This window comes from Arachis ipaensis, chromosome B7, assembly GCF_059453495.1.
Source record: "Arachis ipaensis isolate K30076 ecotype BB chromosome B7, ASM5945349v1, whole genome shotgun sequence".
Lineage (NCBI taxonomy): Eukaryota > Viridiplantae > Streptophyta > Magnoliopsida > Fabales > Fabaceae > Arachis > Arachis ipaensis.
In genome coordinates, this window is record NC_142442.1 from 4663916 (window position 1) to 4686522 (window position 22607).

Genomic DNA, 22607 nt, shown 5'->3' on the forward strand with positions numbered 1-22607 from the left:
AGTGATAAAGGGATATGGAATCTCCTTGTCTCAAACTCCTCTGAAAGTTAAAGCTTTCGAATAAAACATAAAAATAATATTTAATTAATTATTTATTTATTTTTGTAGATCTGCAGATATGCAGATACATATATAAAATCCGCAATTTAATTTTATTAGTGTGTGGACTGGATCCAATTCGATAGTCTTGCAAATCAGATTGATATCCATAATTTTCAGATCAGATTCGGATAAATATCGTGGATATACGAATTGAATCCGACACATGAACACGGAACACCCCTATTTTCTTTTCTCTCAACCACATCCTTTTGTTTCTGTTTTTTCAGTTAAAAACGTTCAAAAGTTTTATATACCCAAATATTAAACGTGAAAGTAACTAAATTTTATGTTTGTCGCAAAAATAATAATTCAAAATAACAGATATTATTAAATAATTATAAAAAAATATTTTATGTATTAAATTTAAAACTTAGAAGAAAAAAAAACGAAAAGAAAATTGGCATTTTGGCATATTCGGAATCTGTGGGGAGTAGCAGCAGTAGGTACAGCCGCAATTAGAACACAAACAAGAAACAAACGTAGCTCCAAACTTTCAACTCTGCAACACTTTCTGAACCATTAAAGCTTAAAGCTCACACCTTTCAGTTTTGGGGTTCGAATTCCACCTTCCAACTCCACAAAACGACAGAACCCTATGGCCGTTTCAGCAGCAAATTCACTTTCCTTTCTCAACACTGTCTCTGTCACATAAACAAAACAACAAACACATCATCTTCATATCATCGCATTCTCTCTCTCTCTCTCTCTCTCTCTCTCTCTCTCTCTCTCTCTCTCTCTCTCTCTCTCTTCTGATGGCTATTGTTGCCGCTGCAGCTGCTGCTGCTTCTTCTCTCCCCTCTGGTAATTTTTTCCCCGTTGCTCAAAACCCAACTCATCAACTTGAAATTAAAAAAAAGAGTTATTTCTTTTTTTTCTTTGCCCCCCGGGGGGGGGGGGGGTGTTCTGTGAAATTTGAGATTTGGATTATTTGTTAAGAAAAAAAAGAATGCAGAGCATAGAGAAGGTCATGTAATGTAATGAAATTATATAAAATTAGTTGTGGGAGTGTTAGGTAACTATTGGGGCCGATTTGTTTTGAATGATTGAGTTTTTGATAGTACTTATTGTACACTTAATTGCAGAAGGGATATGTCATTCAATATCATGTGGAAATGGAACCACGAGCAATTCAATGAAATCTCCTATTGATGGTAGAAGAGTGCATGACTTTACTGGCATGAGGTGCTTACATGAGTAACGGTTATCTAATATCTATCCTTATTCACAGAAAAGATTGATCTGCTCACTGTTCTCTTGCTGATATGATTGTAACTGCTCACCCTTGATCCACATGAACACAATATTCATGTGTTATTAACTATATGTTGTTGTCGTCGTTGTTTGTTGCAAGATTTGAATTCTCTCAACCAAGTAATTTTATGGCATTTCACATGATTTGAAGAGGAACCACCTAGGATCATGAAAATAAGAATGTTATAGTTTTAAATTAGTAATATAATTATTGATCATATCACAACAATATTTTCGGTTGGCCTTATTCTCTTGATTCTGCAACCAAATATCCATCCAATGTTATTCAGTGGCAATTGACAAAATCAAAATGTGTGTCTGCATTTTGTTATATCGGTTCATTATCGTCACATTTCTAATCTTAGCTTTAGGAAGTTATTGTTCCTGGAAGATATAACTTGCATTGTTTACTGAAAATCGTTTTGGTTATCTTTAGAGGCAAAAGTTCAGTTTTTGGATCATCACACTTCCTTTGGCTGTCCATGGGTCACGATCTGTGCCTTTCAAAGGTTTGTGTTGCTGCAGACTATTCAGATTCTGTACCGGATTCATCTAATTACATGAATAAACAAGGTTATCATCCTCTTGAAGAACTGAAAGTTTCCCACAATACTCGCCCAGCTAGACTCTCTCCTGCTGAGACAGCAAGAACCACTGTTGAGGTTTGTGGCTATATACTTTTTTTGTCCCCCCCCCCCCCCCTTCTTTTTTCCCCTTAGATGCATAATTTAGTGCATTTCATTTGCTGGACATATTGAAGCATCTGTATGCTTATATCAACTTGACCTTTTTGTATGTATTAGGCTAATAGAAATGCTTTGCTGGTATTTCCTGGAACTGTACACTGTGAACCACATGAACAGATTTCATGGTCTGAGTTTCAATATCTTGTTGATGATTATGGAGGTTTGTATATATGTGTGCGTGTGTATGTGAAATGCGAATTATCATGTGCTTGCATTATTTAATGATTTAACATTAATTTAATCACTGAATGCTTAAGCTTTCTATTGCCTTTTTCTGTGTAGACATATATTTCATAATCTCTGAAGACGCAAACATTTTGGAGGATCGTGGTGCAGATAACCCAGTGGTAAGAACTGTGCAGATACACCTTAAAAGCTAGCTATTAAGGAAGAAAAAACCACTTTCCTTAAATACAACATCAAACATCCCATACTACCTGATGTGAGACTTTGGACATCCCATAATATCCAAGTCTCTTAACAATATACCACCCGTGGAGAACCGATGTCCATGGCAACTTCACTCTATCAACACTGACCACAACAAAAACTTTGATTACATTGTTAAGTATATAAGGAAAGTGGGAAACTACACCTTAAAAGTTAGCTATTAAGGCGGAAGAATCACTCCTTAAATACAACATTAAGCATCCCATACTACCTGATGCGGGACTTTGGGCACCCCATAATACCCAAGTCCCTAAGAGTAGCCTTATTTATTTCATCGAAGTTGTGGTTGTGAAATTGACGTTCAAGATTTGACTCTCTTCAGAATGCTTTGATTGGAATGGACATTCCCATATATGATAATAGAAGAACAGCTAGTCAATATGACCTTTTTGATGCTGGAAGCAATGAGGAATTCCCATTTGATGATGACTATGTTGAGGTTTGCATTTTCAAATGCTTAGGTTACAGAATGTTATTAGTTGTTCTAGCTACTACTTCTATTGTATGCACAAAATTTACAATGTTATTTTCTGGTAACAGGTTCTGGAGATGGAAGAATCTAATTTCCCAGTGAATTGGGGGCTGCCAGATACTACCAGCATTGTTCATCCTATTTACTTTTCCAAGTGCTTAACAAAGGTTCTCTCCCTCCCCCCCACCAAAAACACACCAAAAAAAAAAGGAAAAAACTTTTCTTTCCTCTGTCCCCTTTTTTTTTTCGTGTTGCATGGTAGAACTGATTACTAATAGTTTCAAGAAATGATATTGAATCTTTGTAAAATTCTTATGCAGGCTTTGAACATGGAATATGACAAGAAAATGAACCATCCTTCAAATGGTGTTTCTATTTTGGGGTATCTTAGACCCGCTTTTGTTGACGAAGAGTCATATCTGAGAATGATATGTCACCCCGAAGATGTGGATGGATACAACTTGGAACGTATAGGTATCTGGTTTTTCTAATCTTGATATTCTGGATCATCTGATTTCTTGTTTATAATTTGCTATAAAGTCATTATGGTTTTTCCATGAGAAACTTTTTAAAGTTGTACTCCTTTAAAATTGTTGCAGAAAGATCTTGTGTAGTTGAGTGAAGTTGTGTATTTATTTTATTAAACATTCAAAACTTCATAGAAGTTGGTTGAGTTTCAACCACTCTTTCCTAGGATGCCAATCTAGTGTAGGAATACCTACAATGCATGCTTGTTATTTATCATTGCAATCCTATGAGTATATCACTAGCAAAGGCAGATTCCCCTCTTTCCAACCAGTGTATGAAATCTTACTTTCTGTAATACAGAATCATACATAACTTGTCTTTCAAACTTGATTTTCTTTTTTCATTTTTAAACTTTTAGACACTGAAGAATTACGCTCAAAGAGTTTTAGTGATCGAAGAGACTCTGGGTTGACACTATATCGATTGGAGATCCTGAAAATCAAGTTATATTCTGTGTATGGATGTCAGGCATGTATCTCAAACTGGCTTCATACATATGCTGAATAATGTTATCTCTACAATTTGGAGTTTTGTTTAGAGAACAGAAAATGTACAGAGCCATTCTTAATTACAAGTTATGAATGTTCTGCCTACCCAAAATATTTGCAGTCCGATATTAATTCGCTAGACTTTCAAGATGCTGAACCCGATATTCTGGTGCACTCTTCTTTGGCAATTCTGGAACACTTCAACCAAAACTGTGATGATGCTCTTAAAGCTCTTTGCAAAAAGAAGGGTCTTGATGTTGAGGTAATCCATATTTTCAACATTTTATCCTTATTTGGTTATGGTATCTTTCTTTAAAATTAACATGCAGTTTGAAAGATATAGTGTTCATAAAAGGATGAATAAAATGTCTATATAACATATTGTCATAAAAGTCTTTGAAACAGCTTAATGAAAATTTACACCATACAACCATTATGTTTGAGAAACTAATTTGACTCAAGGTAATGAAAATTAATAGGTTTTTGCTGATTTATTTAGTTCATTTTGTTACTTGGCTTTCAGGGAGCTTGCTTAATTGGGGTTGACAGCCTAGGCATGGATGTTAGAGTTTTCAAAGGGTCAGAAGTTAAAACGCATCGCTTTCCATTCAAAGTGCAGGTAAGCATCTTAGGTTTAAATAAAATGCATATTTTTTCTGGTTGATTCTCTGATGTCATGGATCCTCTTAGTTGAACTTCTTGCCTAACACAAATAACAGTTGTTTAGATAGTTTAGTTACAATCGTTTGGAAAATCTGAGACCACCACGTAGGTTATTATTGCGCACCATCTAATTGACCCTTCTCATATAAGCTTTTGTGAAGTCATGGATATGAGTTTGGTTAAAGAAAAGTGTCTCTCATTCTCTTGTGATCCCTTTTCAAACTCATAAATGGATTTTTTTCCTCTTTCCATTTGCAGGCCAACTCTGTATCTGTAGCTGAAAAACAGATTCGGCAACTTTTGTTTCCCCGATCTCGCCGAAAGAAGTGTGTGAAGTCATGGCGGAGTGCTTAGAATCCGCCAAGAGTAGACTATCCCTAAGCCGAGTTGGTCCTTATTTTCTGATTTTCCTTTTCTTTCTGCCTTAATTAGAGCCTGATCCGGAGCAATTAAGATGTACATTAAGATGTATGAATAGGTCTATAATTTGTACATTATTTCCAGGTTAGTCCTATACCTCAATTTTTCATCTATATCATGAAGTTTAGGCAAAAAGGAAGTTAAGGGCATTGCCCACTTTTTACTAAGGGGGATGACTGTATGCAAGAATCAAAACTTACCAGTCTTTTGATCCTTGCTGGCTAAACCAACCCCCATTGGCCTCTATTTCAGGTTGTAAAAGGGTTAAGGTGGTTGCTAACTTGTTTCCTTTTCACTTCTCTACTTCCTTAGTTCAAAACTCCAAAAAATTGTAACCTCTTTTTCCTGACAATAATAAGAATAATAAGTGGTGCCAAGGGTTTTCTTCTTTACAGAAATTATAGTATGGCTTTATATTATGTTTTCACAATTATAAGAGTAACACTATAGTACAAAAATTGTAATACCCAACCAAATTTGAGTTACTATTTTCATTCCTGATTTCTGTCAGAGTATATTCTAGCCAAATAAAAGCCCTCCTAGTGAAAAGCGAAATGAAGAGTTAACTATTATCTTCTTGTTTAAAGAAAGAATATTGATCAAACGTTAAACTTGATCATTGGAAGATTATCTAACGACTAACTAATTGTAAATTCAGTGCATTGATGTATCCGAAAAGAGTCAATGACTAGAATAAATGAACTTACTCCACAACTGGAAACAATTTTATTTGAAATAGTATGAGAGACTAAATATTGACATTTTTCAATTAGGAGAGAAATAAATAATCCAATTGAGCATGGCTTAGTTGTCCAGCTCCAGCCATGGTTATATTGCTATTGAATTAAATCGCTTAGTAAATTAAATATCATATTTGGAACCAAAAATATTGAATAAAAGTTGAGTATATTTGTACAGAAAAAATGTTAAAAATAAATAAAAATCTCTGCCATCATATACAGATTATATTTCAAAATTATTGTAATGTTGTAGGATACAGTTATACTCTCACTGGGAACTCACCAATAATCTCCACAAGAGCATATACCATCCTTAAAATGGTGGAACCGATTGGTGTCCCTAACGACAATTTCCCGTCCAGCAATCTTGGAGATAAGCTTTGCAGCAATATGACAATCTCCGCAAACACGAAGATTTTTTGTGATTCTGATTGGAGAATTTTGAGTATTCAGCAGAGCAAACACAATGGCTAACTTTTCGCTGTGGACAGCAAGATGGCATTCCTTGTCCTCCTCCTCCACATCATGAAGAGCAGAATCGGTCTCAGGGACATAACCTAACTCTTTCATCTTCCCCACTAGCACACCAAGCTCTTCATAGATCTCCTTTGATTGTGGATGCAACGTGTCACCTGCGAGAAAAGTATGAACCTGATTGTTCAGCTCAACATTGCTGATTCCAGGTGTTTTTCGAATTCTCCTTCTCTTCATTAATGATCGAACAGCAGTAACTTCTTTCCATCTTCCGGCCTTGGCATAAATATTGGATAGCAAGACATAGTAACCTGATTGCTCAGGAACCAACTGAAGTAGGTTGTCAGCTGCTAAAACCCCAATGTCCATGTTGGAGTACACACGACAAGAACTAAGCAGTGTACCCCACACCCTTTCATTGGGCTCCACCGGCATCTGCTTGATGAAATTGTAAGCTTCATCTACTTGACCGGCACGCCCTAAAAGATCTACATAACAAGCAAAGTGTTCAATTCTTGGTGTTAAGTTATATTTCTCTGTCATCTGTTTAAAATAGATTTTCCCTTCATCCAGTAATCCTGAATGGCTACATGCCGAAAGAATTGCGACGAAGGCAATTGAATCTGGGCTCAGACCAGAATTTTGCATTTCTGTAAAGAGTTCCACAGCATTACAACCTTGTCCAGCCATAGCATAAGCAGATATCAATGAAGTCCATGAAGCAACATCACGAAGTTTCATCCTATCAAATACTTTTCTTGCATCATCTAAACATCCACATCTAGCATACATGTCTATTAATGCATTTTCCAATAGCAAATTTGGACACAATTTCTTCCAATCAACATATTCATGAATCCTCCTTCCTAACAATAAAGCTGAGAGATCCCCACAAGCTGGAAGAACACTAGCGCAAGTGATTGCATCAGGTTCTACCCCAGTTTTCTCCATTTCTAAATACAACTCTACAGCTTTGCTAGGCATAGAATTTTTCATATATGTGGCTATCATCACATTCCATGAAACCAAACTCTTCTTGTCTAAATTCATAAACATATCCCTAACATACAAAACATTATTAGATGATGTGTTACTTACAGCTGGCATGAGACTAGCCAATGTACCTGCATCTGGTTTTTGTTTCAAAGCCTCCATTTCCCGACAAACCTCCAATGCATCATCAAACTGCATATTCTGCGCATATCCTGCAACCATTGAGTTCCACGATACAACATCCCTGCTTGGCACTTCATCTAGAGCACGCCTTGCCTCGAGCAAGCAACCACATTTCCCATACATTGCAATGAGACCATTCCCAACGAACACATTTGAATCAAGCCGAACCTTCAGCAGAGCTCCATGCAGCTGCAACCCAAAGCTCAAATTGTCAGAGCACGAGCAAGCCTTCAGAACACAAGGGTAAGTATAATGATCTGGACTAAACCCACCATTAACCATGGCCTTGAAAACATGCAATGCATCATCAAACCAATGGTTATTGACATAACTTCTAATCATGACATTATAGAACACAACATTTCTCTCAGGAATTTCGTCAAACACCTTCCGTGCAAACAAGGGTTCACCACAAGCAGCATATGCTCGTATGAGCTTGATTCCTAGAGATGGGTTGTCATGAAAATTGAGGTAATAAATCTTGGAGTGGACACTTTTCAAGGTTTTTATATCTGGGTATTGGTCTAATGCTTTGCCCAGAAGTTCCTCATAAAAGAAGGGGGTTTGTGGGGATGACAAAGTTTTTATTTTTGAAGAAACAAAGGCTTTTAACTTGGGCAAATGAAGAGGTTTCATGAATTTGAGAATGTTATTTTGTCTATGTTGGATTGCATGGCACTGTACCCACTTGGAGCTTCATTAGCACCAGAAACCAATACAACCATGAAATGGGCTTCAATCTCCATATATATAGCTTTTGCTTCGTTTCAACTTTCAAGGAGAAAATGAAGAGAAAGAAGATGAAGACAAAATAAGAGGAAAAAGAAAATCAAAAGTTTGTAAAATGATAAATATAATCTTATTGTATGTATAATAAGAAAAAGTATTGGGAATTAATATTAATTGTGTACAATGTGTATAATGAATTAAAAAAATGTAAAATTAAAATTAAAAATTAGATCATTAATTAATTATTTAATTTTAAATTTTAAAATTTGAAAATTAAGATTAGTATTTAAATTTAGGAAAAGTCTACGGGGCCAGCAGTTTTGTTGAATTTTGGCCAGCATGTAGCCAGCAGAGAAAGGTGAGTCATTGGATGAAATCTCACACCAATCTCACACCATTAAATCATCATTGATAGCTATTTGATGGCTACCAATCACAAAAGTTGCTGGCCCCCTAGCATTACTCTTAAATTTATTCACACACCATGTACGGTTATTTTTAATATTATCGTAACCTTCAATACACGTCTAAAATCCACCGTCATCTTCTCCGGTTCTCACCTCGCGTCACTAAATTTCTCACCGACCATACCGAGACCGCCGCATCCTCCCACCGACACCGTCCTCACCTCCACCGGTCAGCCCAATGCGCCTCTCCCTCCGACGCTCAGCCTAACGTTGCTGCCGCTGTTTTCGTGCATCTCTTCCGAATCGGCTTTGCTTTCTCCCATTCCTTCAAGCCTCTCACCGATGATACACCATGCTCTTCTTCTTCGGATCCAAGCATGGTTAGCTTCTTTCATTATTTGAGCCATATGCTTTACAACAGTGTCGCTTTTGTCATGATTAATCCTTCAAAATTATGTTTCACTACAATAATAGTTACTTCTATTTATTCATCTTCTTCTTTTATTTTAATGGTCAATTTAGGATGGTCATTTTAGTAGGTATGCGGGTGGTTATTTTATTTTTTTGTAGATTGTTATTTTGATTGGATTGAGTTTAGTTATATATAATTAAAATATGTTAGATGTTCAATTCATTAGGTATGCGGATGATTATTTTTATCCTTAAGTGGATGGTTATTTTTATTAAGTGTGAGTGGCGCAAGCCAAGTAGCGACGGTGAAATGTGATGATTATTGATGAAGGTGGGGTGGCCGCTGGTTGAAAAAAAAGAGAGTATTGAAAGATTTTAGATGGTTATTTTTTTGAAATAATGGATTTTTTAAAAATTTGAAATTTGAAATTTAAAATTTGATGTGAATTTATTATTTCGTGGGTAATTTTTATTTTTAACTCGTATTGGACTAAATAAGTATTGTACACATTGTACAAATACCCCGACTCGTATAATAATATATAAATGTAACCTTTTTTTTGAAATTTAAAAAGATTTTATAAACTATTATGATTATTAGAAAATGTTAAATTAACATAAAAATGTTGTATAAATTTATGTATTTACTTGTTTTAATAAAATTAAGTACGCTAAATAAGTTGCCAATGAATTATAACTCAAATGACATAATCTTTTAATACTCATTTAAGAGGTTGAGGATTAATGTACAAATATTTTTTGGCCTACAAATTAAATATCTTAAATTTATAATTTTAATATAGTTGTGGTAGCTTAAGTTGTCCAACCTGTTATTATTTGACCAGTATTCTATTTTCGTATTAAATATTAAAATGGGATCTATTTTGTTTATTTTATTGTTATCAATGTCATGAAATTTTTTGGTATTTTATGAAAGAGGGGTTATAACTTATAAGAAGTGCCTGTATAGTGGTGGCAAAAAAATTTGGAGTTTGGATTCTACACACATTTTTATTCTTTCTTTTATGATTTTTTTCTCAACAAAACGATAGAAAACCCCATTCTCTTTTCATGTTTTCTTTGTTGATTTTCTTTTCTCTATTTTTTCTGTTGAAACAAAGGAATATTAGTGTGGTGAGAAGTGAGAAGTGAGAAGTGAGAATTCATCGATGGCTATATCGAAACAACCAAATACATGCATGTGCATGGATAAAGTTGGACGTGAAAAAGCTATAATTAATCTTTTAAATAATTTTCTAAACGTTACGACAAATATAATAAAAATAATCATTAAATTAATTATTTAATATTTATATATATTAATTCAAATATTTTTTAACTAAATAATTAATTATTAAAATAATTAAATTTATTATAATAAAATAATCAAACTTATTGTAAATAAACAAATAATTAAATTTATATAAATAGTATAATAAAAAATTATTGAAATGTTAAACACATATATGCACAGTGATTGATTAATAGTTGATTTTTAATATATACACAGTATAATTATTTAGTAAAATAATACATGAAATATTTGTAAAAAAAAGAAGCATATTTTATCAAACTAAAATTATTTTTAAAAAACTACGATGTTATTTCTTTAAGATTGCTTTTGTCAAAAAGAAATTTTTTCAAGCTAAAATATATTAGGTTACTTCACTACTTGTCTTAGAAGGTAAAAATTTATGTACTATTAATTTTATGTGAATTTGATAGTTGAGAGATGATAATTTAGTTAAATTTATTAAATTATTTAACGATTTTCAACTGTTAATTTTAGATGAAATTAACTGCACCTAAATTTTTATCGTGTTAAAATTGTGTTTGGATGTCTTGAGTAAATTATAAAATAGGAATCACTCACATAAAGACACCTAAAACATCTTTTTTTAAGATATTTTTTAACAATTAAAATTTAATACATGTAATCGATTAAATCATATTATTTTTATTAAAATTAGACCGGACAAATCGATTTAGCTAAAAAAAAGTAAAGCAAACTTTAAATCAATCTAAATTAATATTTTTATATAAAAAAAGATTATAATATCCCTATTATAAAAAATGACTAAAATATTTATATTATATATAGAAAAGAATATTTTAATTATTTTTTTATAATAAAAATATTGTAGTCAATTTTTATAAAATAGAATATTAATTTAAATTAATTCAAGATTTAATTTATCGATTTTCAGTCAAAATAATTTATTCGATCTCATTTTGACAAAAACAATACAATTTAATTAATTATATATATATATATATATATATATATATATTAAATTTTAAATGTATTTATCTAAATAACTCTATTATAAAATTAGTTACCCTGAATTATGATTATCACTAATCAGATACCCTCTACTTTTTAGTTTCTACAAAAATAATAAAGATATTTCGGATAAAATATATAAAAAATGAAAGAAATAAAAATTTAAATAAGATAATACACAAAAGACTACATTGGTCATTTTCTGAAATTTCTCTTGTGATGTGAGCTGTCCTATTCGCTTGTCCTTATCCACAGTCAGCAAAGAACTATTCAATATTAAATTATTCTATATATTAAAGATACAATAATTAGTGCAACCCCAGCACATATTTGCATTTATGGACTTCCTACCTACTTCTTGGATTTTATTTTATGCAAACAAATATCAGAATCATGGAACATGAGGGCTAAATAAAATGTGCTCCCAGTCCATAAATAAATAAATAAATAAATAAAATGTGCTCATCTCTCCCAATTGAAACTTTACTATGTTAACACAATAACACCCCAACAAAAAACCTATACATTAAGTGTAAGTTTTTATTGACAATTTAATTTCTTAGATTTATATTAGCATTATTAGTGAAGATTTAATTTAATTTAAAAAAACTGTAGTTTTAAAATATTCAAATATATTAATTTTGTTCAAAACAAAAAGTTAATTTTAATGAACTAACCATTACAATTTTGTTACTACGTTATTAGTCAATATCATGAGTAAAAAACATAAGTATTTATAATCACGTGTAGTGTCTTCTATTATTAGAATATAGATTGACTTCAAATTTTTATTCATGTAAAATTAAAATAATTATATTAAATATACATAAAAAATAATTATTAAATTAATTATTATATAAAAAATATATTAAAATACATAAAAATATTATACGTATATGTATATTAAAATTAGTTTTTAGATTAATTATTATATATTTATATATAAATATATATATACATCATTTTACATATTTTTAATATATTTATGTGTATTTTATATAAACCACTAATTTAACGTTTAACTTTTAATATACACATGATAGAATACAAAATATATATTAAAAATATATAAAATAATATATATATTTAGATACAAATATATAATAGTTGAATTAGTAATTAATTTTGTGTGTAAGTACAGTATTTTTAGAATAAAAATTACCAAAATATTTTGTATTTGTATATAAAAAAATAAGTAATTAATTAGGGGGTAAAAATTGGGTGTATTGCGCATAGGACTTTTCGAAATAGTCTTTCTCTCTCTTCTTGTTTGGTGGAAGCTGCAAAAAAAAATTCAACTTCCTCTGGAGAAGGAGTAATGGAGTATAGAGGGTAGTGGCCGTCCAATTGGGACACCCTAAAATCGTTAAAAATTCAATTTTTAATTTTTGTTCACTTAAATTTTAAATTTTAAGAGTCATCTATTTTCTCTCCTTCTCCTTTGTTCTCTTCTTGCTTGTCTTTGCCCCTTGTCCTTTTTTTGCCGTTCAACTTTGATCTCTTTCTTTCTCTCTCTAACGATTTCGATTCAAATAGTGTGTGTGAGTGAGGGAGTGATGACGCCGGAGCAGGAGAAAGAGAAGGAGGAGAAGGGGGAACAGGAAGAACAGGTTTTGGTCCTTGATGCTATGAAGAGGTATAGGAATGGTGAAATTTGGGATTTTGAGGATGACATGGCTGTCTCTGATGGACATGGTGGTGGTGAGAATGGTGTTCTTTTGGGTTTGGATGGTGGAACAACATCAACTGTCTGCATTTGTTTGCCCATGGTTCCTTCTTTTTCCCATTCCCAGCTCCAGTCTCTTCCAATTCTTGCAAGGGCTGTTGCTGGCTGCTCTAATCACAACAGTGTTGGAGGTAATTGACTAATTGGAAGTTGCCTTTTTGTTTGATTTTACTTTGTGGGTTGGTTTCAAAAGTTGATTTTGTTTCTGGCTTTGTTTGGTCTGAGTTCTGCTAATTTTAGAGAATGGTTTTGGTTGTTTTGGTTAGTTAATTCAGTTTACTGTTCAGTGGTCACTGGTTATTTATCATATTCAATTCCCTTTGTGGATTGGGTAAATTGAGGAGAGTAATAGTGAGAGCAATTTAGCTTATTGGGAAGTACATTCTCCTTTACACATTTGAGGGGGATGTTGATAATGGCTTAGGTAGGTAAATAGGTGAAGGAAAATCTATTTTGTATTGGAGAAAGTTGTTGATATTTTATGTAGGTAGAATGCTAGTTTTTTAACTTATATAACAGCCTATAAGGTAGCAATGACTTGTGAGAGACTATGGCCTAGAACAAAGCTCTTGGCTATTGATAGGGAAAGTTGCAAAGTTTTGGTACCTTTTCTTTTGTTTGAGCAGTTTATAGTTTTAAAACTCTGCATTATCTACCACTCCAATGGCTGTGTTTTAGGATGAGTGTTTCTAGTTTTTTCATATTTTGTTGGGAGGGTTGTATTATTTTAATGGTTTTTGAATTTCATATTGTCATTTTTTGTCTTGAGATTTTCTTTTTTCTTTCTTTTTCTCTTTTTTTTAACTCCACTTTGTACCTTCTGTCTTTTCTCAATAATGAATTTCTTATTTTGATCTTTTTCAACTCCACAAAGAACAAAAGTTATTGGTTGTGCCTCCTTGCCAAGGACACACAGCATTTTTATTTGCTCCTTTTACAAGAAAAAATGATGCATAAATAATAGACACAAATTGATGGTTTCAGCAATTTTTTAAAAATTAGAAAAATTATGTGATAAATGAAAAGAAGATCATGTCACAAAAGTAGTTACATTGTTAGTTGTTGCCATGAATAACTTCTTCTACAGAAATTGCTGCAAGGGAAACATTAGAGCAAGTCATGGCAGATGCCCTTTCAAAATGTGGTTCAAAACGATCTTCAGTCCGAGCTGTTTGTTTGGCTGTATCTGGTGTTAACCATCCAACAGATCAACAAAGAATTCTCAATTGGCTTAGGTTGCTCAATATAAGTATACATTACCTTTTTTTTCGGATAAATAAGTCATGTTGTTTGTGTTCTTTAGCTGTTAGAAGAAACTTAACAACTATACTTATTTGATTTGTTGGTTAGTTTTCTCTATGTAATGCATTATTTTTTCTCTGTCTTATTTATAATTTAAGAATACAATTGAGTCTGTTATTTATCATGGTGTTTTTTTTTTCCTTCTATATATTAATTAAGAACAGGAATTTGTTTCTATATCCTGTCATAAATAATAGCCTCGGCTGCTTCTAGTTTTTCTATTTTGTTGTCTTACTCTAACTGATTAATACCGGATATCTTCACCTTTTGAATTTACAGAAGCAGTATGCATAAAGAATTGATATTAGGACACAATGAAATTAGGCAGCTTATCTGTAAATAATTGAAAGTTTAAATTAAATAGTTACTTGTTTGTGCATTTTCCGGTTCAGTTTTTAAAATATTTTGTGCCTTTTAGTTTCCATAGCAATAGTTTCTCCACTGCTTAATGAAGATGTGAACTATCAATTAAGATATGTTGTGACTTGATGTAACAGGGATATATTCCCAAGCCACGTGAAGCTGTATGTTCGGAATGATGCTGTGGCTGCCCTGGCAAGTGGAACAATGGGTAGGCTTCATGGATGTGTATTGATTGCGGGCACAGGGACCATTGCATATGGATTTACAGAGGATGGCAAAGAAGCAAGGGCTGCAGGTGCTGGACCTGTCTTAGGTGACTGGGGCAGGTAATCTGCCGTGATTATTTCTCTGTCTTTCATGATCTCTCTCTCTCTCTCTCTCTCTCTCTCTCTCTCTCTCTCTCTCTCTCTCTCTCTCTCTCTCTCTCTCTCTCCTGTGCCGAACATAGGCACAGACTAAGAGTTCAATTAGCTAGAAGAGGTTTATAGTTTCTAAGTTAATCTGGCCTTTTACTTTTTCTAAAAGCCCCTTCGCTCTATGCTGGCATCACTAGTAATATGTCCTGGAGAGCTACAAATAGGGACTCGGGGAAGGTCTTTCTTTTGAATTTCGACTTGATCACTTGATTTCTGCCTACTATTTTGTTGAAGGTATGCATTTTTTTTCTCTGCAGTGGATATGGAATCGCTGCACAGGCCTTAACTGCAGTAGTAAAAGCGCATGATGGTCGAGGTCCTAGTACAAGGCTTACGAATAGTATTTTACAAGCACTCGGTCTTTCTTCCGCAGAAGAATTAATCGGGTACAGTCAAATGATTCCACATTTCATATGTTTAAGTAAACTAGTACATTTTTTGCTCATTTTGTGGAGACAAATGATGAGGTCCTTAAAAATTTGGTATACATTAGTCCCTTGCTTGTCTGTAGGATAAATGCAGCAAGTTTTTAAAATTTTATTTCAGAGAACCAAACTTATAAGTCAGAAATAATTTTCTGATTGATATATTGGTTATTTTATGTTGTTGGATTGAATTTTGAAGTCTACAATTATATGGCTTCATTTGGCTTATTGATTATTGTCTTCTTTCAATGAAAATTTATCCATCCATACAATTGAGAGAGACATTGGATCACAAAATCACAGTATCTTTGGTTGTCACGTTGAAAATCAGGTGGACCTACGCAGATCCATCTTGGGCGCGCATTGCAGCACTTGTACCGCTTGTCGTGTCCTGTGCAGAGGCTGGGGACGAGGTTGCAAATAAGATTTTGCTAGAATCTGTACAAGAGCTGGCTTCAAGTGTCAAAGCTGTTGTAGAGAGACTTGGATTAAGTGGTCAAGGTTAGGGGTTATCTTACTTCAAATACTTGACTTTTATACCCATTAGATAGGTATATATAGGGACGAAAAAAAGGTCTGGGAATCTGGTTTTCTAATGTAATCTATATTAATAATACTCGGAAGATATTTATGAAGCCTGTTCGTAACTCTTTTGAGGTAACAGTTTGATTTTAGGGTGATCTTTCAGCAGTAACTCTACAACAAACTCATGTTTAGTCGTAAAAGCAATTCAGGAAACGTTATTTAAAATTGCATTCGATGCTGCGCGTGGAGTTTAAAATGGAATATACCAAGGAAATTTAACTCATTGACTAGGCCTCAAGAACGTCCTTTTAAAACATGGAAACATTGAAAGCACGAAATGTTGGATCATTAACACGAGCTCTAGATTTTTCCTGTCTGTTATTGACATATGATGAGAATTTTGGCAGATGGCAAGGATGCTTTCCCGCTTGTGATGGTTGGTGGTGTTCTTGAAGCGAATAGGAGATGGGATATCGGAAAAGAAGTAGTAAACTGCATTTCTAAGTACTTTCCCCGGGTACTTCCAATTAGACCAAAGGTCAGTATAATATGTCACTTGTTTTTATATTTCTGCACAGTCCTGCTTTTATATTAGAATTTATTCTAAAATTATGTTGAATATTGTTGCAAACTTTTAATAATGTTTCACAGGTAATTAACTGTACACATAGACAACAATTTTAAATGTATTAACTTGCAAAGCAAATTTATGTTGTCATCTAATAAAAATCAAAAGGAACTGCCAATATGATCCATTTCTATGTAACTTCCATATGACATGGCGATTTCTGTAATTTCTATTGAATAACACTGGAAAATTAAACTACCAAAACATGAAAATTTGTAATTTTTTTTTTTTTTGGAATGTAATGAACCTTTCTGCAAAGCATATAAGTGTCAAGTTTTCTCAATTGAATTGCGACTTTAAAAATCAAAGAGCACAAATCATACCTTGAAGAATAAATTTTGAAACAACTTTGGTTTATTGAACAGGTTGAGCCTGCTGTTGGAGCAGCATGGTTAGCTTGGAACTTTTTCATGAAAGAATGTTATAGTTAAATATGTGGTTGCTGACAAATGTTGGAGCGGAATAAGAGAAAGAAGACACTCTACAACCTCCATTTCTTAGTGATTAGAATTAGTACACAATGCCTAAACTGAGAAGCTAAAGGATACAATTCATGTAACACGCAATTTATATTAGCACATGGCACTTGCCACTTGTTAGACCTTAGTTCCTTTCCCACCCTCTTGATTCCCTCGTATACATATGCTTGTGTAAATAGCTTATAGTGGTTAAACAGAGTTGTGTCTTAAATTCTTATTTGTGATTAAACTTCTGTCATTTTTGTTCTTGATTGTCACACAGTTGTATTTTTTTTGTTTTGTTTTAACTTTTCATGCAATCAAGATCAGAAGGATGCATTCATAAATTTTATATTTAACATGTGATTTTAGTGTCCATTTGAGCTTCAGTAAAGTAAGAAATATTGTTAGTTTTGCGAGTCATTAATACCATCTCCAATTCAAAATTATTCATGTGCCTGAATGCAACTTATTTTAGTCTACTTGTGACTGTAATTCATACAGCTCAGTTGTGCAAACCACCAAGAAAGAAAAAACCAATGTAGACTTTAGACAATCTAGGAATTGTGTGAAGATTACAATGAACAAAAAGACAATTGAAAATATCAATTAGAACCAATGCCAAGGTGAAGGAAACAAAAAGGATTACTGATTGATAATATTACACATCAGTTAGTTTAGAATTTCTTTTCATAATAAAATGTAAATATAGTATAGAACAGCAGAGCATCCTACAGCTTCCTAAAGAATTTTATATGGCCCAGGAACTACTACCATAAATACATTACTAACTGGATAACCACTCCATAAAGCTGCCTCTTCAAGATTGCAATATGCCTACAACACAAATGCAAGGCAGATGATTGGAACCCGGAAGCATAACAGGGTCGTTCCCGTTCTTTTCTTTCACTTCTAGAGATGGAGCATGAAACAGCCCCAGAAAAGAGAAATCCAATACCTATAGAATTTTATTGTCCTTATGCAATAACTTCTCCACTCTTTAGTGATACGATCATTTGCCTAAATGCCTTAAGTTTCCAAGAAAATGACAGTAAATAGAATCCAAAACTAAACCACCATGAAGCGAAGGTGGTGGTGCCCTGATAGCATTTATGAAGTTAGAATCTTCCCTTATTGTTCTGATCAGCAACACCAAAGGCACTAGATTGACTTGAGCCAAAAGATCCAAAACCACCTGAACGATCTGAACCACCAAATCCCCCAAAACCACCACCACCTGAACGATCTGAACCACCAAAACCACCTGGACGACTGAATCCTCCGGATCTACTCCCCGATTGACCTGAACCAAAGCCATCAGAGGAGCCAAACCGACCAAAGCCTGATCCCCCAGATGAATCACCTGAAAATCCCCCCCTGGGTCGACTCATACCAGAGTCACCAAAACGACTAGAAGTTGACCCAGAATTTCCATAGCTAGAGCGGCCAAACCCAGAGTTTCCATAGCCGCCTGAACGACCAAATCCAGGACTACGACCAAAACCTGAATCACCAGATCGACGATCCCTTCCACCTCCATAAGAACCGAATCGTCCACCACCCATGTCCACTGATCCAGGATCAACAGCAATCCTTGGTAGCTGATTAAAAAAAATAAATTAATAAATAAATTCAGCCATCTATTATGCACAAAAGGAAAAATAACCTAACAAATAATGTAAGTTAGCAGAGGAACACCACAAATATATGACAACAACAAAAGCCCTAATATAAACAACTTAGAAATGGTAGCTCACTGGCTGCTTAAGTGCAAAAGTGTATTAGACTAAATATTTCAGCAACTTAGTACTGTAGAGGACTATCGGGTGGTTAGCATATCATGGTAATCGAAAAACTTTAGTTACAAACTAACAATAAACTTTTTGGAACATCTCTGAAAGGGAACCTTAACAGTTCAACAGTTGAGCCAACTTTTAATTTCATAGAACCAGAAAATTAATGCTAAACACACTACATCTTCAAGTAAATAGAAGAGACAGGCAGAAATGGGTAGGGTGCAAATAGATCACCTCTGAAAATCTACATCCCACATCACGCTCAATGGTCTTAACAGCCCTGGATTGATCTTCAGTATAAACAAGAATAGCAGTTCCTTTCTTACCAGCACGACCTGTTCGTCCAGATCGATGAACAAATATCTCCGATGAATTGGGAAGATCAAAGTGTATTACCTATTTGAAGAAACCATGTTAAGTGGTCACATGTAAAGAATTGAGTAACTTAACAATAGCGTTCTCTATCTCAGTATTTGCCTATAGTCCTATACATAATGCAATACACAAAGATGGCATACAACATTGACAGAGACTAGATGCATACAACACATAACACAGTAAAAGTGCAGGACTTACAAGATCCACATTTGGTATATCAAGCCCACGTGAAGCAACATCTGTTGCAACCAAAACGTTAAAATGTCCATTTCTGAATCCAGCCAGAGTTCTTTCCCTCTGAGCTTGGGATATGTCTCCATGCAAGGCCTCACATTGAACAGTTTTTGCCAAGCCATATGTTAATCGATCGGCGTCACGTTTGGTTTGAGTGAAAACAATGCATTTTCCTCCTTTTGCATGTTCCTGGCAAGGGATATACTTTAGGGAAGACAGCAAAACAAGTCCATTAACAAGATTAATTGTACACGAAAGAAGACATACTGTTATTAGAGGTCCGAGAATTCCTGCTTTAACATACATATCAGTTGCAATAGAATATAGCGAAATTCCATCTGCCAACTTCTGATCAGATTCTCCAACCTATGGCACCAATAAGTTCTCAGTTAAAAAATGATCAACATGCCATCATAAGCAAGCAACTTAATCTCAAACAGATTTTCTTTCAACATCAAACAGTTTGACTACTTTGCTAATAACCATATCAACACAAATGCACCAAAACCCCTGTTGTTTCATATGAAAATCGATATTCCAATCCTCGACAGAGACAAAATGAGTTCTGTTGGGGGGAATTTAGCCTTAATGCTCCAAGAAATTCTCCTAGTGCTTAGAACATGATTGCATACTTACAAGATCAATGGTCAGGGGATCCTGTAGGTAGTTACGAGTAATCTGCTTTATCCAAGAAGGCATTGTTGCAGAGAACATAAGAGTCTGACGTTTAGGGGGCAACCTCTCCAAGATCTTTTCAACATCTTCTTGAAAGCCAACTTGAAGCATCTGATCAGCTTCATCGATAACAACATACTTAACTTCCTGTAAATTCAGGGCACCTCTGTTTAGAAGGTCGATAATTCGGCCAGGCGTGCCTACAGCAATATCAACACCGTAATCAAGCTGCCTCATCTGACGAGAGATGGGTGTACCCCCGTAAACACAGATGGTATCCAAGTTAGGTGCTGCTTCCTGGAATTCCTTCTCAACCTGTCGTGCAAGCTCTCTGGTAGGAGCCAAAACCAAAGCCAAGGGATTCCTTCCTCGCCTGGCACAAATCACCCACAAAAAAACTTCTAAGTTAAACATACAAGTGAATATTTTATAATTACTAGCCACACCAAATCACCTGATCCATCTTCAATACAATCAATTTCAAACAGAGCAACAAAATAGAAATTCAAGTGGAGAATACATAAATAAACCAACCCATGCTTAGCATTGAACTGAATGATCTTATCTATGATTGGTATCCCAAACGCAAGAGTCTTTCCAGTTCCTGTTCTAGCTCGACCAATCATATCACGTCCTTGCATAGCAGGTTCCAGCACAGCTCGCTGTAATTCCACCAAATTCAAACCAATAAAAACAAATAAATATACAAAGTCATCATCAACTTAAAGCCACTAAATTTCTAAAAAATTTCACTGTTTTTCATCAAACCACACCGAAAATGATTTTTCATTTTACCTGAATAGGAAAGAGCTTGAAGATTCCTTTCTTTGCAAGAGCAGAAACAATATCCTGCGAAATCCCAAGCTTCGCGATCTCAAGACCTTCATCGGCGCTGTTCCCTCTAGACCCTTCTTCGTAGGCGTAATCCTCAACTGCAAACTCCGCGCGAGAACAGAACGAGGAGCGGAAATTCAATGGCCCTGAATTAGAGTGAAAGGCTCTCCCTTTCAAAAACCCAGTTAACCCGGAGAATCGTCGGAGCTCGCCGACGGGTGAATCTCCGGAGGATGCGGAGGAAGAGGTGAGTTGGGGGAGAAAGGGGTCGGTAGCGGAGGTTACGGCGGCGGCGAGAGAGCGCTTCGTGATAGCAGAAGAAGAAGTTCTTCTGAGGATTGTGGTTAACATTTTGAGCTGCGTTTGTATGGAACAGAGAGAGTGATGTGATTATGTGAAAAGGGAGAGACTTTATTTTCCAAACCCTATTTAGGGGTTTAGGGTTTTAGGGAGAGCAGCGCGAAGCTTGGGGAGCACAACACTGAACAGAGTGAAGAGAGAGAAACACAATTCAGAAGATTTTTGTTCGACTGAGAGCTCCAATCCTCTACGTGCAAGACTACTTCACTACTATGCTACGCTCTGCTTTTAGATTTTTTTTTTTTCTCTTAGAGTTTTAAGTCGAAGAATAGTTTCTCTCTCATATTTATTTGTACTTTAAATTTTAAATTTGTACTTTAAAGGGTAAAGTATGATCTTCTATTTTTGAATAGTTTTTCTCTTATATTTATTTTTAGTTCTATCTATAAAATAAATGGTGAGAGATCGTACTTTATTCTCTAAAGTGAAATTCAAATTTTAAAAAATTCAAATTTTAAGTCAAAATTAAGCTCTGTTTAAATAAATAACTTAATTAATTTTTAAAAAAAAATTAAATAATAAATATTTATATTAAAATTATTTTATATTTAATTTTTAATTTTAAAAAATTATAATTTAATTTTAAAAATTATATCAAATATTAATGCTATAACTTTTTATAAATTAAAAGTTAAAGAAAATTAGTTATACATTTATTTAAACTGGCTTTTAGACTTCTTTAAATTGAAAAAAATTAATAAAATGAAAAAAAATCAATCATAATACGTGTTTATAAAAAAAATTCATTATTAAATTAATTATTTTTTAAAATATATTATGTTGGCCCTTAAGCTTCGTATGTTTTTTCTTTTCGGCCCGCTCAATATTTAGAACTTCGTCTCGGCTAATTGGGTCCCAACCCGGGTCGTATAAAATGAATGGAGACCAAGTCACTTTTCAGGTTCGGTCCAAATAAAAGAATTAGTCATAGGTTACACTATTAACAATGGGCTTACTTATATACACTTGTATTTGGATTTTGGACTGAATCTCTCACCAAAAATAAAATTTTCAAAATCAACTTAAGGTCCAAAAGAAACGGTAAAAAAATTAAAAAAAAAAACATGAATATGCTTATATTGTTATATGCCCGTGTTTAGTTTTGATCTAAATTTAGTTTAAATATAGAATAGAATAAAGAAATGT

At 33.9% G+C, this 22607-nt stretch overlaps 4 protein-coding genes across 5 annotated transcripts; 2 read left to right on the top strand and 2 right to left on the bottom strand.

Moving 5' to 3' along the window:
• Nucleotides 1-489: 489 nt before the first annotated feature.
• Nucleotides 490-5518, top strand: LOC107609703 (Pentatricopeptide repeat (PPR) superfamily protein). The gene is made up of 12 exons (XM_088493962.1): nt 490-903; nt 1185-1284; nt 1790-2015; nt 2157-2259; nt 2382-2446; nt 2872-2988; nt 3090-3188; nt 3342-3495; nt 3908-4017; nt 4159-4299; nt 4561-4656; nt 4959-5518. Exons 1-12 carry the CDS (start codon nt 855-857, stop codon nt 5052-5054), a joined length of 1356 nt encoding a protein of 451 aa, XP_088350088.1. The 5' UTR covers nt 490-854; the 3' UTR covers nt 5055-5518.
• Nucleotides 5519-5959: 441 nt separating this feature from the next.
• LOC107610008 (putative pentatricopeptide repeat-containing protein At3g49142) lies at nt 5960-8316 on the bottom strand. Of its 2 annotated transcripts, XM_016312077.3 has the most exons (2): nt 7783-8227; nt 5960-7699 (listed from the first exon to the last, which is right to left on the bottom strand). In XM_016312077.3, the coding sequence occupies exons 1-2, from the start codon at nt 7837-7839 to the stop codon at nt 6140-6142; spliced, it is 1617 nt and encodes a 538-aa protein (XP_016167563.1). In that variant the 5' UTR covers nt 7840-8227; the 3' UTR covers nt 5960-6139. The 2 variants fall into 2 exon arrangements, with proteins under 2 accessions (XP_016167563.1, XP_016167562.1); XM_016312076.3 differs by having other exon boundaries at nt 5960-8316.
• A 4236-nt stretch (nt 8317-12552) lies between these two features.
• On the top strand, nt 12553-17531 carry LOC107609275 (Actin-like ATPase superfamily protein). Its single transcript, XM_016311161.3, has 7 exons — nt 12553-13198; nt 14155-14302; nt 14867-15058; nt 15406-15534; nt 15905-16074; nt 16506-16636; nt 17092-17531. Exons 1-7 carry the CDS (start codon nt 12898-12900, stop codon nt 17155-17157), a joined length of 1137 nt encoding a protein of 378 aa, XP_016166647.1. The 5' UTR covers nt 12553-12897; the 3' UTR covers nt 17158-17531.
• A 280-nt stretch (nt 17532-17811) lies between these two features.
• On the bottom strand, nt 17812-21664 carry LOC107609028 (DEAD-box ATP-dependent RNA helicase 53, mitochondrial). Its single transcript, XM_016310846.3, has 7 exons — nt 21063-21664; nt 20802-20929; nt 20229-20640; nt 19860-19958; nt 19557-19781; nt 19215-19376; nt 17812-18785 (listed from the first exon to the last, which is right to left on the bottom strand). The coding sequence occupies exons 1-7, from the start codon at nt 21450-21452 to the stop codon at nt 18303-18305; spliced, it is 1899 nt and encodes a 632-aa protein (XP_016166332.1). The 5' UTR covers nt 21453-21664; the 3' UTR covers nt 17812-18302.
• Between the last annotated feature and the right edge of the window lie 943 nt (nt 21665-22607).

What these genes read in the sequence shown, in the direction of transcription:
- LOC107609703 (XM_088493962.1), top strand. Translation starts at nt 855, where the DNA reads ATGGCTATTGTTGCCGCTGCAGCTGCTGCTGCTTCTTCTCTCCCCTCT. An exon ending in GTGGTGCAGATAACCCAGTG is followed by an intron (nt 2,447 to 2,871) that starts GTAAGAACTGTG and finishes GACTCTCTTCAG; the next exon opens with AATGCTTTGATTGGAATGGA. An exon ending in AGAAGGGTCTTGATGTTGAG is followed by an intron (nt 4,300 to 4,560) that starts GTAATCCATATT and finishes CTTGGCTTTCAG; the next exon opens with GGAGCTTGCTTAATTGGGGT.
- LOC107610008 (XM_016312076.3), bottom strand. Translation starts at nt 8,146, where the DNA reads ATGAAACCTCTTCATTTGCCCAAGTTAAAAGCCTTTGTTTCTTCAAAA.
- LOC107609275 (XM_016311161.3), top strand. Translation starts at nt 12,898, where the DNA reads ATGACGCCGGAGCAGGAGAAAGAGAAGGAGGAGAAGGGGGAACAGGAA. An exon ending in ACTTGGATTAAGTGGTCAAG is followed by an intron (nt 16,075 to 16,505) that starts GTTAGGGGTTAT and finishes GAATTTTGGCAG; the next exon opens with ATGGCAAGGATGCTTTCCCG. An exon ending in TACTTCCAATTAGACCAAAG is followed by an intron (nt 16,637 to 17,091) that starts GTCAGTATAATA and finishes TTTATTGAACAG; the next exon opens with GTTGAGCCTGCTGTTGGAGC.
- LOC107609028 (XM_016310846.3), bottom strand. Translation starts at nt 21,452, where the DNA reads ATGTTAACCACAATCCTCAGAAGAACTTCTTCTTCTGCTATCACGAAG. An exon ending in TTCTCGGACCTCTAATAACA is followed by an intron (nt 19,782 to 19,859) that starts GTATGTCTTCTT and finishes ATCCCTTGCCAG; the next exon opens with GAACATGCAAAAGGAGGAAA. An exon ending in TGGGATGTAGATTTTCAGAG is followed by an intron (nt 18,786 to 19,214) that starts GTGATCTATTTG and finishes TTTTTTAATCAG; the next exon opens with CTACCAAGGATTGCTGTTGA.